This window comes from Kryptolebias marmoratus, linkage group LG18 (assembly GCF_001649575.2).
Source record: "Kryptolebias marmoratus isolate JLee-2015 linkage group LG18, ASM164957v2, whole genome shotgun sequence".
NCBI classification, from domain to species: Eukaryota; Metazoa; Chordata; class Actinopteri; order Cyprinodontiformes; family Rivulidae; genus Kryptolebias; species Kryptolebias marmoratus.
Window position 1 is genome coordinate 7202166 of NC_051447.1, and position 16562 is coordinate 7218727.

A 16562-nucleotide genomic window follows, 5' to 3' on the forward strand; every position below is an offset into this window, starting at 1 on the left:
GGGGGGGGGGGGGGGGAATCGCATTCCATCGGTCGCCCTGACAACAGACGCGAGTGACTAGACGCGGCCTCGCCGTGGTCGCCGGCGAAGCGGGCCGAGTCAGCTCCCATCCTCCTACCGCAACATTTAGTCATATTAGACGTAGAAAAACCTCTGAAGTGTGTAAAAAAAAAAACAACACCAGTTAATTCGATTTCACTTCCAAAACTAATTAGGCTTTTCGCTTCAAACCAACCTGCAGCCTTTTTTTCCATCTTACTGTTTATGACACTGTAAAATGTTGACTCTGTTGGCGTTTCGAGTGAGTTTTTAGGATCAAGACGGCAAAATTAAACGAAGAAAAAGAAGAAAGCTTCACATTTCATAAAGCTCTGTTCATAAAATGTGTCCAATTCATGCTTCTTTAGTGAAGTTAAGACAGGGCTGGGCAGTGGTTTAAATGAATTATTGCTTTTTTTGTGGCGAAAACAGTTGTGATGTTTTGGTTTTTTTTATTCAAGAACACCGACTGCCCATCCCTTAGACTTAAGACGTTATTTGTTATTCTGCTCACTGAAGATGACAGAACGAAACACGGCTCTCAGATCTCCGTGGAACAACATAATGAACTTAACACGCAGTCAAACCACCAGGAAAGTGAAATCATCTCGAAAAGTGGTTGGGATTATTTGGTTTCATCCCAGAGTTAGAGAGAAACGGTTTGAAATATTCAGAAAAGACTAAATAAATTTTAACATTACGAGACGAATTCGAAGAGTTTTGCTAGAAATACACGTCCCTGTTTTGACAAAATTGACCGAAAACTTCATTTTATGTCACAAAAATAAATAAAGCACTCACCTAAAGCTTCTCAACATAATTACTTTTTAAAATACCAGTCTGAAATAACGAAGAACTTGTTGTTAAGTCATTTTTTAGCATATATAAGCAAAAACAACAAGCCTCCGAAAGCACTGTTCTGAGTGTTTCATAAAATAAAATAAAACTTGTCGTTTGTTGGTCATTTGAGGTTGTGTTTACAGACAAGCTCGTTATTTCCAAACATGTCAAACTTCATCGTAAACCTTTGCGTCTCTTGCCTTTTTTTATTTACCTCCAACTTCCTGTCCAGGCTGTAGGAAATTCGCTAAACAGAGCTAAATAAGGCAACAGATTGTAAACAGAGCAATAAAAGGTGTTGAAGAGAAGCTCTTCTTGGTGTTTCGGGGCATTAGAAGCCGTTTCCAAACCAAACAAACCAAAGGCGTGAGCCAAACTTATCGTATCCAGTCGTGCGGCTATTTTTAGTCGCCTTGAGTAATTTCTTGTTGCCGGTGTGTGGAGAGATGGGAATTAAAGCCTGGAAAAGACAATCTGTCTTTTAAGAAGCCTGCGAGACACACTGCGGCCTCGAGGGAAACGCGCCCCTGCCCCCTGTCCTTTTCCTCTGGATCAAAAACACACGCGTCTCCTGGCTTCGGCTGATAGGAAGACGTGTCTGAACGTCTCTAGAGTGGAACAAACACACCTGTGTGAGCTCAAAGCTGGCCTTTTTTCACCCTCCCGCGTCCATCGGGTCAAACGGACTTGAAGTTACGAGGGTTGTTGCTGTTTATCATAGAAACAGCCAAACTCGGGCCTCACCGGGGACGCCTCGGAAACAAACTGCTCCCAGGTGTAAGGGGAAGAGCATCCCGGCTCTTACGCCGACTCTTTTCAAACCAGGTGAAACTGAAGAGAGCGCAAACTGCACCTATTTGAGAACCCTTTAACTCGCAGCACGAAAGCCACCGCTTTCCATCGGAGTGGATTTCTGAAGTGGGTCAAGGAGGAATCTGTTGTTTCTGTCCCTCAACCTGGAGGAGGCAAAACATACGAGCGTAAGTGGCAGTCGTGCCACACATAACAGGATGTCTGTAGGTCCACTGGCCCCCTTGTGTCTCTTTATCACCTTACTAAACATCACACACTTGATGTCAAAGACATTGCTGAAATAACCTGCACAGACTCATAAACCTGCTCCTGAAATAAGGCTCCCCCTTTAGTGCCTGTACATATTTGATGCAAACAGATCTCCATGTAAACACTTCTCAAACATCAGGACAAGATAGTGGTCTGCTCAGATGTTTGGAAACAGATGAACACACGTTTATAAAGGAATAATACCTCGTTTAGTACCAATGAGGAGGGATTTAGGAGTGTTAAATGTATGCCAAATCGCAGATGGGTTCGTAAGGAGTGGATAAATATAAAAAGATGCAGCTGCTGGGAGAGCTTTTGTAACAAAAAACAGAAAAAACACTTTTTGTCAATAAAGTCTGGCGCGCCTCCGCACAAGCACAGCGCGCGCAGACCCGTACAAAGCAGCTGCCTGGAAAAGATGTTTGTTGGAGAAGGGGAATTCATGGGAACTGCTCGCAAAAAAAATTAAAAACTCGACGGTAAGACAGTTTTTAAAGATAAAAAATAACCTGAACATGATATTAATAATTTGTTAGACATTTTCAATGAATTAACGCCTCTGTGTAAACACGGTGAGCAGCAGCAGAACGTGAATTAGACGCTGAAAACGGCTCTTTTTGCAGCCGTTGGTAAACTAACGGCTGTTAGCTCGTGCTCGCTAACTTCGACTCCGGCAGAAAACGCATATTTACCATTCTCACCGCCGCTGGAGTGGCTGTATCCCTACTTCTGAGAAACTTTTCTCCAAGGCAACAGAACCAGTTCCGCACATAATCAGCAGGAGGTTCGGATTCGGCGTCCCGCTCCGTTCCCGTCGGATTGCAGAAAAGTGAACGTCGCTAACGCCGGCGCAACAGATGCCATGACTGCTCCCACAGAAGCTGCCGCCGCCGCCGCTGGAACCCGACCGACCGCGGTGAAGGTGCGGTCCCTCTCTACGCCAGCCCGCCGCGGTAGTCCACCGTAAGCCCCGCGAGCCAGCCAAGCACATTGTGCGCTTACGCTCCGCCCACCGCTGCAGACTGGAGGGAGGGGCCGCGGGGCATATCGAACACACCCACACGTAATAATTCATAAACTGAAAATCTGGATCTCACGGCTCCACTAGATTAAGTCATCTATTTCACCTGTTTCTTTTCAAAATAAAAGTAAAGGATAATGTGACAATAGGTGGAGATTGGGGAAAAAATAATCCAAGCATATGCAAATCATAGAAAAAGCCTGTGAAGTACAGGTTCAAAATGCTAGCTAAAGCTAAAATTGCAAAAGGTTAGCTAAAAGCTAAATGTTGCACAAGACTAGCTAAAAGCAGCAAAACAATAACAAGAGACTAAAAGAAGCAAAAGAATAGCTAAAGGTTAGAAGTAGCAAAATCCCATCTTAAACCTACATTTAAAAGGCTAGCTAAAAGTATCAAAATGCTAGCTAGAAGTATCAAAAGCTGTTTAAAGGTTATAAGCAGGAGCTAAAAGCTAAATGTAGCAAAACAATATTTAGAAAGTAAAAGAAGCAGAATGGGAGCTAAAAGGATCAAATTAGCAAAACGCTAGCTAAGTGCTAAAGTATCATAAGGCTAACTAGAAATATTAAAAGGCCAGCTATAAGGTAGCTAAAGGTTGGCTAAAAGTAGCAGAACAGTAGCTAAAATGAGCAAAAGGCTAGTTAAAAGCTAAAGGTAGCATTAGAGGACAAAAACAGAGGAAGAGCGCTGAAGTCGAGTTCAAATCAACTGTTTTTGAAGGAACTGAAAATATCTCTATAACTGATTACCATTCGGAGTCGATCTAATTCAAGATGGCCGCCACAACTAATCATTAATAGCAAACACAAAAACGGCTATAACTCAGTCAGTTTTACAGATACTGAGCTGAAATTCGGTGTGGTGATAGTTGAGAGTGTCTGACAACCCGTACTCCGTGCTCTACTCGCTGCGCAATATCTTCGCTTCAAACTTCAGCAGTAAATGCCGGTGCCGACCCACTTCGTCTGTTAGCGAAATATCTCATGAACCACACGACGGACTCTACTGAGACTTTCAGAAAGCAATCAGAAGACAAGTGTCTACGACTCAAGAAAGAGTCATTCATAAGACATTTCTTCCAGGAACGTTAGACCTTTGGATTAGAAACAAATGCAAACAAGATGGCAAAGGCAGACTGACCTCCTGAGCGTTGAACTGCGACAGAAACTGGCACAGAAGTAACACTAAAAGATCACAGGTTACTAAGAGTATTTGTTTCCCCATCTGTGTTAAGATGACAACACAATTTGGGCTTTAATGAAGCACCTCGATCTTCAAAGGGGCCCCGGAGATAATCTGACGGCTCAAACAGGTGGGACCAGCTTTTTACTCCACGCAGGACTGGGCTCGAGTCGTAAATGATTTAAAGGCCCAGCAGCCTCTCATCTGGCCCGGCTGATAAAGACACCAATTAGTTTAGTTAGTGGGCCCTGTCACCTGATCCGGGGGCCCGGCCAAACGTGCATTAACAATTCATCCTCTGAAGACGAGGCCTCCGGCTGACACTGCGCCTCGAACCTGCCATCGCCCGTGCATTTGTCGCTCTTTGCCACTTTTCTTTTTCCTCTTTTAGTCCGCGCGTGGACCTGAAGTCCACCTCAGCAGAGCGGCGGCTGAGTCAGACGCCTGTTAATCATCGGGGAGGAGTGCGTTGACGGGTTACGGTGATTCAGCCCGAGGGACAGCAGAGCTGACACCTGGCGCTGAAGCTGCCTGCAGGACTGAAGAAAAAAAAAAAAAAAACACTCCAGTGCCGAAATGTTTAAATCCAATCCCAGCTGAGTCAGTCGTGTTGTTTCTGTGGAGGGCCCTGAGTGCATCTTGAAGACGCTCTTTGCATTTCTGTGTGACGGCTCTGCCATACACACACACACACACACCTCTCTCTCTCAGCTGTCATAAATCCTCGCAGCCTCAATCCTGCCCGACCCATTTCTCCTGGGAGCTAACGTATAAAATCCATCTTTACGAGGGCGAATGAAAGGCAGCAGACTGAGAGTTAACTGCGGCATTTAATTAAGGTGCAAATTGGAACGCTCATTGCACTTTCAGATTGATTCAGTTCAGAGAAATCATCGCACGTGGGCTCCCAGGAAACAACTTTTCAGCCTGTGAGTGCCATTAGGAGCGGCTCTCTAATGGGTGCTTGTGAGGGAGTAAAAGTGGAAAACAACACCAGGAGAGCGTTACAAAACCCCTCTTCCTGCCTGCTTTCAATCCCTGAGAGCAAATAAACACGTGTGCTGTGAATTCTACTTGATTTTACCACAGTACGGCTTTTAATATGCGCCAGATCGTTCACTTTGAGGGTTTTATGCAGGAAAATAAACATCAGAGACAATATTACACTGTGACACTATTTAGTTAAAGAAAACTGAGCCAAAACTGAAAAAAAAAAAGTGTGATAAAAATAAGAACACCTGCTGCTCTGGAGCATGCAGGTGTGTGTGAACACGTTAAGACAATGCCAAGGTGGGAAGACAACAGCAAGGTTCTTAGAGATAAGTTGGGAAGGGTAAAGGTCATTCCCTGAGTGCATAAATTCTGCAGAGGGAAAGATTGTTCACAAGTAGGAGAACATTTAAGACTGACGCCAGGCTTGCCAGGAGTGGACGTCCCAAGAAATTCACCCTGAGGTCAGACTGTGCAATGCTCAGAGAAATGACAAAAAAACCCAAGAGTTACTTCTCAGACTCAAGTCCAAAGTGGAGCTGTATACCCATAACGCACAGGCACACATTTGGTGCAATCCAAGCACAGCACATCAGCACAGACACCTCATACCAACTGTTAAGCACGGTGGTGGAGGAGTGATGATTTGCAGCTACAGCGAGTCATGTGAGGCCGCCTGTCCGACAGCTGGAGGTTGGCTCGAATTGGACCATGATTCCAAACACAGCAGAAGAAAAACAACAACAAAATAGCTGAAAAAGAAAAGAATTCAGGAGCTGTGATGGTCCAATCAAAGTCCAGACCTCGACCTGACTGACCTTAAAACAAATGTCTGCAGACCTCAATAAACTGAAGCGACGTTCGGGGAAAAAAGTGGGCAAAAAGAGACAATTTAGAGCGTTCTCACTGCTGAATCATGACGTGCTTTTAGATTTTCCTTACACGGTTTCTGCTCTTTGTTTTTGTTGCGAGTGTTGTAACAGCAGCTGGAAGAATTTTGTATTTATCGTACAAAGTGGATAACAAAGAAAATCTTGTTTGCATCAAGGGGTAGAGCATTTGCATGCATCTACATGTTCTGCGCTGTTATAACCGCAAGAGGCCATTGTTCTTGTTCCCCATCAGCAGCGCTTGCGTTCTTTATAGACTTCCTGCACTGCTTCCTGTCTCTATCTCAGCCGTGACATCGAGTTTGACCCCGGGAGCACCAGGAACGCCTCGTACAATGATCCTGGTTGGGAGTATTTACGCTTGCTGGACTTCTTTTCAAGATCAGGATGTTCTGAAAATTTTGAGGAAACCTGCTGTTTGGATTTCTGGTTATCAGGAACACAAGAACTCTGGCTTTTGGAACAAAGAAAAATGATGATTTGTTGTTTTATATCTGAACAGTTATAATCCACACATGCTCAGTGAAACCTGTTAGTTTCTGTATGTGGATAGGAATGTTAGATAGCAAACATCAGGTTTCTGCATTAGCTCACATGAATAAGGACTTTAAACAGATGGGCGTGAAACAGAATCCACAAAGCTGCTGCTACAGCAAGTGATTAAAAAAAAAAAAAAAACACTACATCCTTCTGGGACAACCCCAACATTTCTTCCAAATCTGCTCTTTAGTTTTTACCTGATCGTTGCTAACAAGACAGACAAACCAACAGAAACAACCGGAAACAGAACTTCCTTGGTGGAGGAAACAGAAGGGTCACATGCCGGAGCAGAGAGAAGTTTTTAACAAAGGGGTTACCTGTGACCTTGAAATCAAAAAGCACCATCTTTGACCCATGAGGTGTCCAGCTGTGCACTGCTGCACAGTTAGAGCATTAGGTCAACTGTGATGTTGAACTTTGACCCCATGACCTTGAAATCAACAGTGATCACCCTTGACCCATGAGGTGTCCAGCACGGGCAGATCTGTGAGCTTGACCGGATCATCACCAAAATGTAATCACTTCTTCCTGACAAGAGTCGGATAGCGGACCCAAAATTTCAGCCCAGACACAGGAGTTGACAGTTAACTTGTCTTTATTGAACAGCGAGGAGAATGCTAAGCGTAGCAGGAGGGCCTCTGATCGCCGCACTGAGAAGAGACAAGATGGTTTCGTTATCCTCACGTAAACCAGGAAGTAACCACAGACTGAGAAGGTTACACTGACCTGGATGATGGTGTGGGGAGAACCGAGACACGATCCCTGCAGGGTAGCGGCGGAACGAAGTCCAGGAGCGGATGTGTGAACTAGCGTCACCGAAAGGTAGGCCGCGGGGGCAGAACGTAACTCTTGGTCAGATGGGCGGGGGTCGAAGCCGGGAGATCCAGAGTCAAGCAACGGTAACAGTGGGGCAGGCGAGAAATCCAAATCCAGGTCACAGGCAGGGGTCGATGTCCAGAAATCCGAAAACCAGCAAGTATCCGACAGGGGCAAAGCATGGGGAAAAATCCAAAAGGCAAGAGCAGGGTCAAGGCACAAGAAGTCAGTCCGTGAACGCTGGAGAATTACTTGCTGTTGGGCTTTCATAATCTGGCACTGGAGAAGAGCAGAGGAGGAGAATATATAGGGCCCAGCCCAGGTGTAGGGGAGGTAATTAGCTGAGGACACAGGTGACGAGAATGATGATGATTAGCAAGAGGCATGGCATGGCAAAACACAGGCAAGATTATCACACTTCCTTGCACCATGTTTGACGTTTCCTGTAGATTTCATGAAAATGTGTTCATAACTTTTTATGTAATGTTTTCCACAGACAGACAGACAGACGCTACTGAAAACATAACCTCCTTGGAGGAGGCTAAACGTTACAGGGCATCAAAAAGCCTCCAAGACGAGGAGCGTGGAAACCGGGATGTATTTCTGCTGCTGAAGGAGGATAATGACTCACCCCGCTGCAGGTGCTGTAACTTAACTACAGGTGGGCAAGGGAGAACCAAAACCAACGGAAACAAACCGAGGCAAAGATAAGGAATTAAACAAGAAGTGCAGTAGACAAACGCAAACGCTGCAAACAGTGACACTCCACCCATAACCAACATCAAACACCGGCTCTGTGACGACTACCTGCAGCTGAACGCAGAAAACACAGAGTCCCTAATCATCGCCTAAAAGCCACATTTCCCAAATTAGGCAACATCTTGGAACACTGAGCTCGTCTGACCAGCCCTGTTTGTGGGGAGAATTCATTAGAAGCTGCTTCCTCCAGCTGAGAAACATCTCCAGACTGTGGTGTCAGAATCTGAATTGATCATCTGGTTTTACTGTTAGGAGCCTTTTTTGATTTGTTTGAGCAAGAAGGACCATCTCCACTCAGTAAGGGTTGTTAGAAGTCACAAAGTTCATGTTTAAGTATTGTTAGGCTGTGAATATTTAGCCTCCCGGGCCAAGCTTCCTGCAGCCAATGATGCATCCTGGACTCCAAACGGAGCCACATTTGATGCCAGCTAATGAACAGTAAGCTTGAGCATGTGCAGACAACCTGCCAAACGGCGATAAAGAACTCGGCGCAGCTAATCTAGCCGTCCCTCTTCAGATATGTACTCCCCTGCAATGTGAAGCAGAGGCAAGAAAAAAAAAAAAAAAAACAAAAAGAAGAAAACTGCATGATGAAATGCAGAGCAAGACTCGCACTACGAGGCTTTGTGGCCTCTGTGTGGATTGTAGCAGGCACTGGTTTGGCATTTTAGGCTTTTATAAACACAATTTATGTGTTTCTTCAAAAGGAATACTGTGTCCAAAGTCAACCTTCGCGGTCTCAGTTTCTGTACACATTCTGCACACCGGATTTCTGATTAAACACCTCAGGCGTTCCCTTTCGGTGAAATTAAAGCCCAGCAGCCAGTATTGGTTCCTGTGTCTTCCCGACAGCTATGATTAACAGTGTACGACGTGTGTGAGCGTAAGGGGAGGGGTGGGAAACCAAAGTGGCGGATAAAAGTCAGAACTGAAACCGAGAGCTCAGAAACGCAACGCAGCTCGCTGCCTTTTCTGCAGCGAAAGTCTCCAGGGCAGGCGGTGTGTTCAGACATGAAAGCTCCAACGCAAAGACACACACTTTCCGCAGACACCTCTAACACCTCAAAGATGAAACTTTTAATTCATCTTTTAGAGATCCAGGGAGGTTCGTTCATTGGGCTCTGGAGTAAATGACATGTTCCGACATGCATTTATCAGCTAAAACATGTGCTGATGTCATCGTAACGTGCATTCGGTGGCTGCTGTGGGGAGCGTGTTGATATCCTGTAAATCACAGCAGCAGAATATGAAAACCAGCTGCTGGGTGGATGTGTTTGCATAACTCCTCTTTTTATCTCTGGTGCCAAATAGGGAGAAGACATAATTATCTTCACTGTCAGAACGCAAATTTCCTGTTTCTAGTACTTCCTTCACACTTCTCCCGTGTTTCTCAACTTCTCCTGTCATACTGAACATCCGACCCTAAAACAATCAGCTCGTATCCCTCATCCCTGATTTCATTTGTCTAAAAGTCGCCCCTTACAGAACACATGCTTTCCCATGGCGGTACGGAAAGCGTGCATGACTCACCGATCTTTGACCCATGAAGTGTCCAGCTGTGCAGTTTGACGTCCCTACATTACACTGCTGTAGCGTTAGAGCACGAGGTCAACTGTAATGGTGGCCTTTGACCCCAGGACCTTGAAATCAGCAGTGATCACCCTCAACCCATGAGGTGTCCAGCTGCAGAGTTAGAGCACGGGTTGATCTGTGACCTTGACCTTTGACCTTAAACTTTGACCAAATCATCACCAAAATGTAATCACTTCTTCCTTGTTCCATGTTTGACGCTTCCTGAAATTCCATTCATAACTTTTTGTGTAATGTTGCCCACAGACAGACAGACAGACAGACAGACAGACAGACAGACAGACAGACAGTCAGACAGACGCTACTGAAAACATACGGTCCTTGGTGGAGCTAATAAGCAGCATTTAAGCTGCTGTGCTATGAGTGTAATCAGGCCTTACACTGGGAGTCAATGAAGTAGGGTTTCTATTCAGTTATGTACTGAGTGTCTTCTCAAATTAGACATTATGTCCAACAGTGTCCCACACACACACACACACACACACACACACTTTCTACTGAGCTGGACGTGATCCCGCAGCTTCGTTCTGCAGTCGTGGGTCGTGCCATCAGATGAGACTGATCTAAATCACCAGACTTTTCAATCTCCGGAGAAGCCGCAACAAGCCCACTTTTGTCCCGTTCTGAGATGTGCGGGGAAGTTTTAATAAATCCATCCACCAAAGTGTGTAAACAGAGCAGGGACGAGTCCGCCGAACATCAAACATCCATCAGCTGGGAGCTCGGGTCGCCATGGTGACGGGAAATGCAGCGCGCTGTCTGCCTCCGACTGAAATGTCGCTTAAAACTTTGTCTCAAACAGCTTCCCTTCCCCTTCTCTTGGCTAACTAATGATGTTTATTTTCATATAAACAGGCTGTGAGGGAGAGAGGAGAGAATAAGGACAGCTGCTGTATGTATCACAGGCAGAAAGAGTCGGTCTAACGTGCTTTTATCAAACACTCTGGGGTTGGCTGCAATGTTGAGCCTGGATGAGATGGAAACCCAAAGGAATAATGTGTATATTTATAATTCCAGCTTTGCTCGGGTTATGTTTTGTGAAGGAAACCTCTGCGGCAGAGTGAGACCAAGGAGTGAAACTAATGGCTCGGTTGGACCCGGTGATCAGCGAGCCGCCTCGTTACTCCAACTTCCAGCCGCGCAGCGATGATGTTCTCTCAAATCCCCCAGTAAACAAAACATTTCAACACATTAAAGCAAGACGCCGGAGGGAAATAAAGTGCAGCTGTGTTCAGACTCATGACTCTGAAATAAGAGTCAGGTCATTCTGACCACCATAAAGACTAGACAAACTGCTTTTTCTGCAAACGTTTTGTGTAAATGATGAATGATAGTAGCAAAAAATCTAGCCCAAAAGGAGCAAAAGGCTGGCTAAAAGTAACCAAATGCTAGCTAGAAGCTAGAAGTAGCAAAATGGTGGCTAAAAGTTAAATTAGCAAAACAATAGCAACAGTAAAAGTGACAAATGCTGGCTAAAAGATGTAAAACATTGCCTAAAAGCTAAAAGTAGCAAAGTTGTATCTAGAAATTAAAAGTATCAAAAGGCTAGATATAAGCTAAAAGTAATAAAAGACTAGCTAAAAGATGCAAAACAATAGCTAAAAGGCAAAAGTAGCTAAAGGCTAGCCAGAAGATGCAAATCACTAGCTAAACATCAAAGGCAGCAAAATGGTAGCTGGAAGCTAAAACTGCCAAAAGGCTAGATAAAAGCTAAAAAGAACAAAGGCTAAAGATGAAAGTAGCTAAATGCTAATTAAAAATTAGAAGTAGCAAAAGGTTAACTGTCAGAAAATGTATGAAATAGCTAACTAAAAATCTCAAAGTAGCATAAAAAGACAAAATAAGAGCAAGTTTGTTGAAGCTAAATTGACAAAAACTTCATAAAAGTTGAAGCAATTCAGAAAGGCACAGTTTAATGATTTATCAGGATGCATTTTAATGCTTTGTTATGTTCAGAGAGGAATACTTACATGATTAATGTTTCACAAATACAGAAAGGACAGAAAGCCGGGCATAGTTCAGTGTTTAAATCTTATCAGAGGTGGTTTAAATGAGATACAGTCTCCTTTCTAAAGAAATGATTTCCCTTTGTCCCAATACATAAACATGCCAATAAATGTCAATAATTTATTCAATTCTTTTATTTTAGGTGTCCATATTGAGGCATGGGAGGGTGAGTTTGATTGAGTTGGACAAACTGTTGCCGAGCCCTGATCCTGTGGCTGCAGGAACGTTTGAGGCTGAGTGAGTTCAGCGGGACACTAAAAGTGTGAAAACGAAGCCAACGGGTCACAGATTTGCACAGAGAATCCAACCCTGTCTGCGTAAGTGCCCTGAAAGGGTCTCCTGAGAGAGCACTACAAACCCACTATTCTCAGACAAATCAAACATTCTTGTTTTCATCTAAAAATAATTTCCCCCCCAAACTCCCTGAACTCACACTAAAGATTTTAGCTCCTGCTTTTCCCCTTTCTGCAAACCCTCAAAGCAACCAGAACAAGCTCCCCTCCTCCTCCTCTTCCTCCTTCTCACGCTCCTTAACTCTTTTCAGACTCTATAAAAGCCTTTTTTTTAAGGGCGGGTTAAGGCTCCTTTCTATCCAGCCGTGTCTTTTCTTCCCAGCCGAGCAGGAGAGCTAAATCAACGGGTCGCTTGGATTGAATGGACGAGCGGGAAGGGGTGNGGGGGTGGGGGGTCGCTGTGTTTTAAAAGGGGGTCAGCGGTAAATTTGAAGCTGAAGCTCAGCAGCAGAAAGATGGAGGTTCTGTCCCACAGCCGCAGCTGGAAACACGGTTCTGTCCTTTACAGCGGTTACATAACAAGGGCCGCGACATCGGGGACAGGAAAACAGCGACCTGAAACTTAAGAAGCAGATGGTCTGCTGAACGAGCAGCGCAGGAGCGGGAGTTTGGGAATCCAAACAAAACAAAACATGTAATGCAAAATGTAGGGGTTTATAAAACAGCAGTAACATGAGCTACTATTTAAGGTACTCATTTCAAAGTATAAAATCAAAACATTAAAGAAGAGCATTTCTTTTCCAGGTATACTAATTGTGGTTCTGAAATGCGGGTCTACACTCAATGTAAACAAAGTGGGAGCTTGAGTCACATGACCGACTCACGATAGGCTGGCTGTAGTCTGTGTAGGTGAAGAACATATTTTCAGTCGCTTCGGCTGTTTCCAGAGGCAAACAAGCACGTGGTAGTTGGCATATGATCACAGATTTTTTAATTTAAGGATACATTACACATTTGTATTTGAAAAATATAGTGCTAATTTTATACCTTCATTTATCTTCCCTTTTTTTTGTTGTAACTAAATTTAGACGAGGTAAAATTTCAAGATGGCAGCAATCCATTTTGTCTTGGCCTTACTCAGACTAGCCATTAGCTCATCAGAATTAAGACCTATTTACAAGCTATCATAAAACGTCGGACTATCCCTTTAAGTTCAACTCGTTGGAGGCCAGTAAAAAAGGTCTTTTAATTTTCTTATTTTTTTGCTGCCATTCAAAGTCTGAAGTTCTGAATCAGAGCATAAAAATAAATGAATAAACTCTCAGAGAGAACAAACCTCCACCGAGGCCGCAGCATTATTAAAAAATACTGCGATCAGGATCTTAATCTGGATCAGCACATTTAATCTGTCGTCTTTTGTAGCAAACTGGCGCTTCCGAAAACTGGTAGAGGTGGTAAGTTTTCATTGCTAACCAAACAAATTAAATAATAAGAAAAAGAAAATTAAGACGTTAAGAAAAGATTTCCTGCTTCCAACAGGTTCCCTACATTCCCTCTCACTCTGTATGCGGTCTCTTTGGTAGATGAACAGCTTTTCGCTGCTCTGTGATTTCCTGCCTTCAGCTGCCGGCAGCTTCAATCCATCACTGGAAAATGCTTTTCATTGCCGTGCACAAAAGACCTGAGCTGCCGCTCTCGCCTCGAAGTGTTTTCCTCCAGTAATCACGCCTCACAAGTTTCACAAACCACGTCGGGACGCTGTTAGTGTCAACAAACACGATAAAGATGTTGTGCACAAACATCTGCATTGCATACAAACTAAATTATGCATTTTTATGCTTTCATTTAGGGGGGAGGGGATTAAATGGCAGTGATAACAACTCTGTCGCGCTGAGGCCTGTGGTGAAATGCAGACCACGGTGAACACAGGCTGAATAAATCCCCGGGGTGGGGGTACATCCTGGACAGGTCCAGCAGTCCATCGCAGGTCCACAAGCCACAACGCTCGCGTTCCCACCTACAACCACCGATTAGCCCAACGTGCACGTTTTTGGACTCCGTGACACTGAAGCGCACAGAGAAAAGCCCATGTACGCACCGGGACAACGTGAAAACTTGACAGGGAGAAGCCTCGGCCCTGGGTTCGGAGCCCCTGACCTCCTTGCTTCATCCAGATGCCCAAAGCGAAAGTGTCAAAACCCAAAACTTTAAAAACAAACAGAAACAATAATTCAAAGATCTCGACCTCCACTAACTGTTTGTCTCGAAACAAAACAAAGCTACAGGCTGGGTCCACATTTTCGGTATAAGCACATATATTTTTGTTTTTAATCCATGGGAATAAAATAGTTTTAGGCCACTTTTTTTTTTGACTCAACAAACTATCTGTAAGCACAGGTTTAGGCTCATTTTCAACACGGTTAATGAAAATAAAACAATCTGGTGCATTTCACTTGTATTTGACATGAGAATAAAATAATGTACTTATACTGCCTGTCTGTGAACAGCTGCCAGCTACCACATGCATTTGTTTAGCTACTTAAACAGCCGAAGGGACAGAAAATAGATCAACAGTGGCGGAAGAGCTGTTTGGGATCAAGCAGTCCGACCGTTTTGAAGCGCCGGTACGTGTTTACCTTCAGATTTGTTGAGTAAAGTCTGCCGTTAAGGTTCCTGCAGATCCAGCCAAGAGCTTTGTTTACATTGACTGCGGACCCACATTTCTGAATTGCATTTCAATCTGCTGTCTCCAAACTACTGGAGTAAATTCTTTCAAACTGCGACATTCGATATAGCTCAGGATAGACTTTTTTATGTTTGATTTCATAGTTTGCAGGGAGTACCTTTAAATATGTATACGTCCTGCATGTGAGGGAGTTTTAGATGAGCTTTATTCTTTTAGCTCAGCTCTGTAACGCGAGCTGATGCGAGCCGAGGAGCATCCGAGCGCTTTCATAGGACCGCCGGGCCGTTTGAAATAAATATCAAACGGGTCACGCTTTGAAAGTGTGCAGGGGAGGTTTCAGCGAGACACCAGCACGCTTTTCATGTGTCGTTCCGTTCCGCCCGCGCGGCCAAGTCGCTGCCCACCCGCGCCGGCAGCTTGTGACATTTCGGCTCCTTTGTCTTCTCTCCGAGAGGTTTCGGGTCCCTCTCTCTGGAGAATTAGCTTTATTTCAAGCCTAAATGACGGCCGTCGAGCTGCGTCGGCGTACAGAGCGAGGGGATGAAGACCAAGGTGTGACATTAAACAAGAGGTCAGAGAGAGATAAAAGGATGCAGTTCAACAGTCTGGCCTTCGAAATGTCAGAACCTCAAAAAAAAAAACACTAACGTATACTTAACGCTGGGTGACTGATGAAGGGAAGTCTAACTTTAACACAATCAACAGAACAGTCGCAGCTAATTGAGCCGTTTGTTTTCAGCACGCTTTCTTTATAACAATCTCCATATTTATGTCTTATTTCGAGAAAAAGCACTTCTTCATTTTCCTTCTAACAGTGACATAAGACACAGATGCCTAGATTAGATAAAGACTGGAAGGTTTCAGCTCCTGAAATACAAATCCTAATCAAGACTCCATCATATCAGACGTCAAGCAAGGCATTCGCTGATTGCACAAAAAGATAAATAAATAACATCAACACAGCTGCAGAAAAAAAATCCAACAACACAGTAAGACAAAATTGAAAATGTTGACTATTGAATGGGTTTATATTCTGCTAAGTCTGTTCAAGTGCTGAAATATTTTTGTCATTGATGGATGGCCTTATTATTAATTAGGCTAGCGTAGCATCACAGCTACAGAGACAGCTAATCTTTGTATTACATTTAAAATAAATAAAAAACACTTTTTAAAATGTTATTCAATTAGTTCAACGTACAACCATACACTGTTAATGTATTTATGTTTCAGTATAAAACATGTTTTGTTTGCTTTATCCAGTTTAGCTAGCCTACATCCAGCTAGGCTACATTTTTAAGATTCCTTTTTTCTTTTGTTTCTTTTTTATTTTTAGCTTTCATGTTTTTGATTAGGCTAGCCTACAGCCATTTAGTACATTGTTTTGTTTTAGTTTTTATTCAGATAAAACACACCTTCTTCTTATCATAAGAAGATGCTAAGCTCCAATGCTAGGCTAACCTAGCGTTAGAGCTAAATGCAGCTAATTAGTTGTTTTTATATTTTATTTTTAACACAGTGAAACACATTTTCTTTATTCTTTTTTGAGGCTAACCTACAGTTAAACAGCAAGTATTTGTTTTTGTTACATTTCAGTTTATAAACAAATAAAACATGCTTCTTTTGCTTTTAAGTAACCAGTTGCTAGCCTACATATAGCTAATAGACCAACATTATAAGATTCCATTTTTAGGCAGAAATAAGTACATAAATACAACATGCTTTCTTTCTTTTTATGTTACTAAATTATGGGGCGCCGTTTGTAAAGGAGCTTGTGCTCAAAATTCATGCCTAAATTTTGTCACATTTAGCTTCAAACACTGTTTTAAAATGTAGTGTTGATTTTCTGATGTCACTTTTTACAACATTTAGCTAATTACATGTAATTGTTACAGCTACATGCTAAATAT

General features: G+C 43.5%; 1 protein-coding gene across 2 annotated transcripts in view; it reads right to left on the bottom strand.

The window, feature by feature from the left end:
• The window catches only part of tmcc3 (transmembrane and coiled-coil domain family 3), a 35747-nt gene that overhangs the window by 12247 nt on the left and 6938 nt on the right, over positions 1–16562 (bottom strand). Inside the window, exon 1 of one of the 2 annotated variants that reach the window (XM_017411484.3) lies at positions 2634–2902. The exons of the other annotated variant lie outside the window; for it this stretch is intronic. Coding sequence (XP_017266973.1) covers positions 2634–2636 — 3 coding nt within the window. The 5' untranslated portion in view covers positions 2637–2902. Of the gene's footprint in view, positions 1–2633; positions 2903–16562 lie in introns of those variants that run through there. 2 annotated transcript variants of the gene reach the window in all.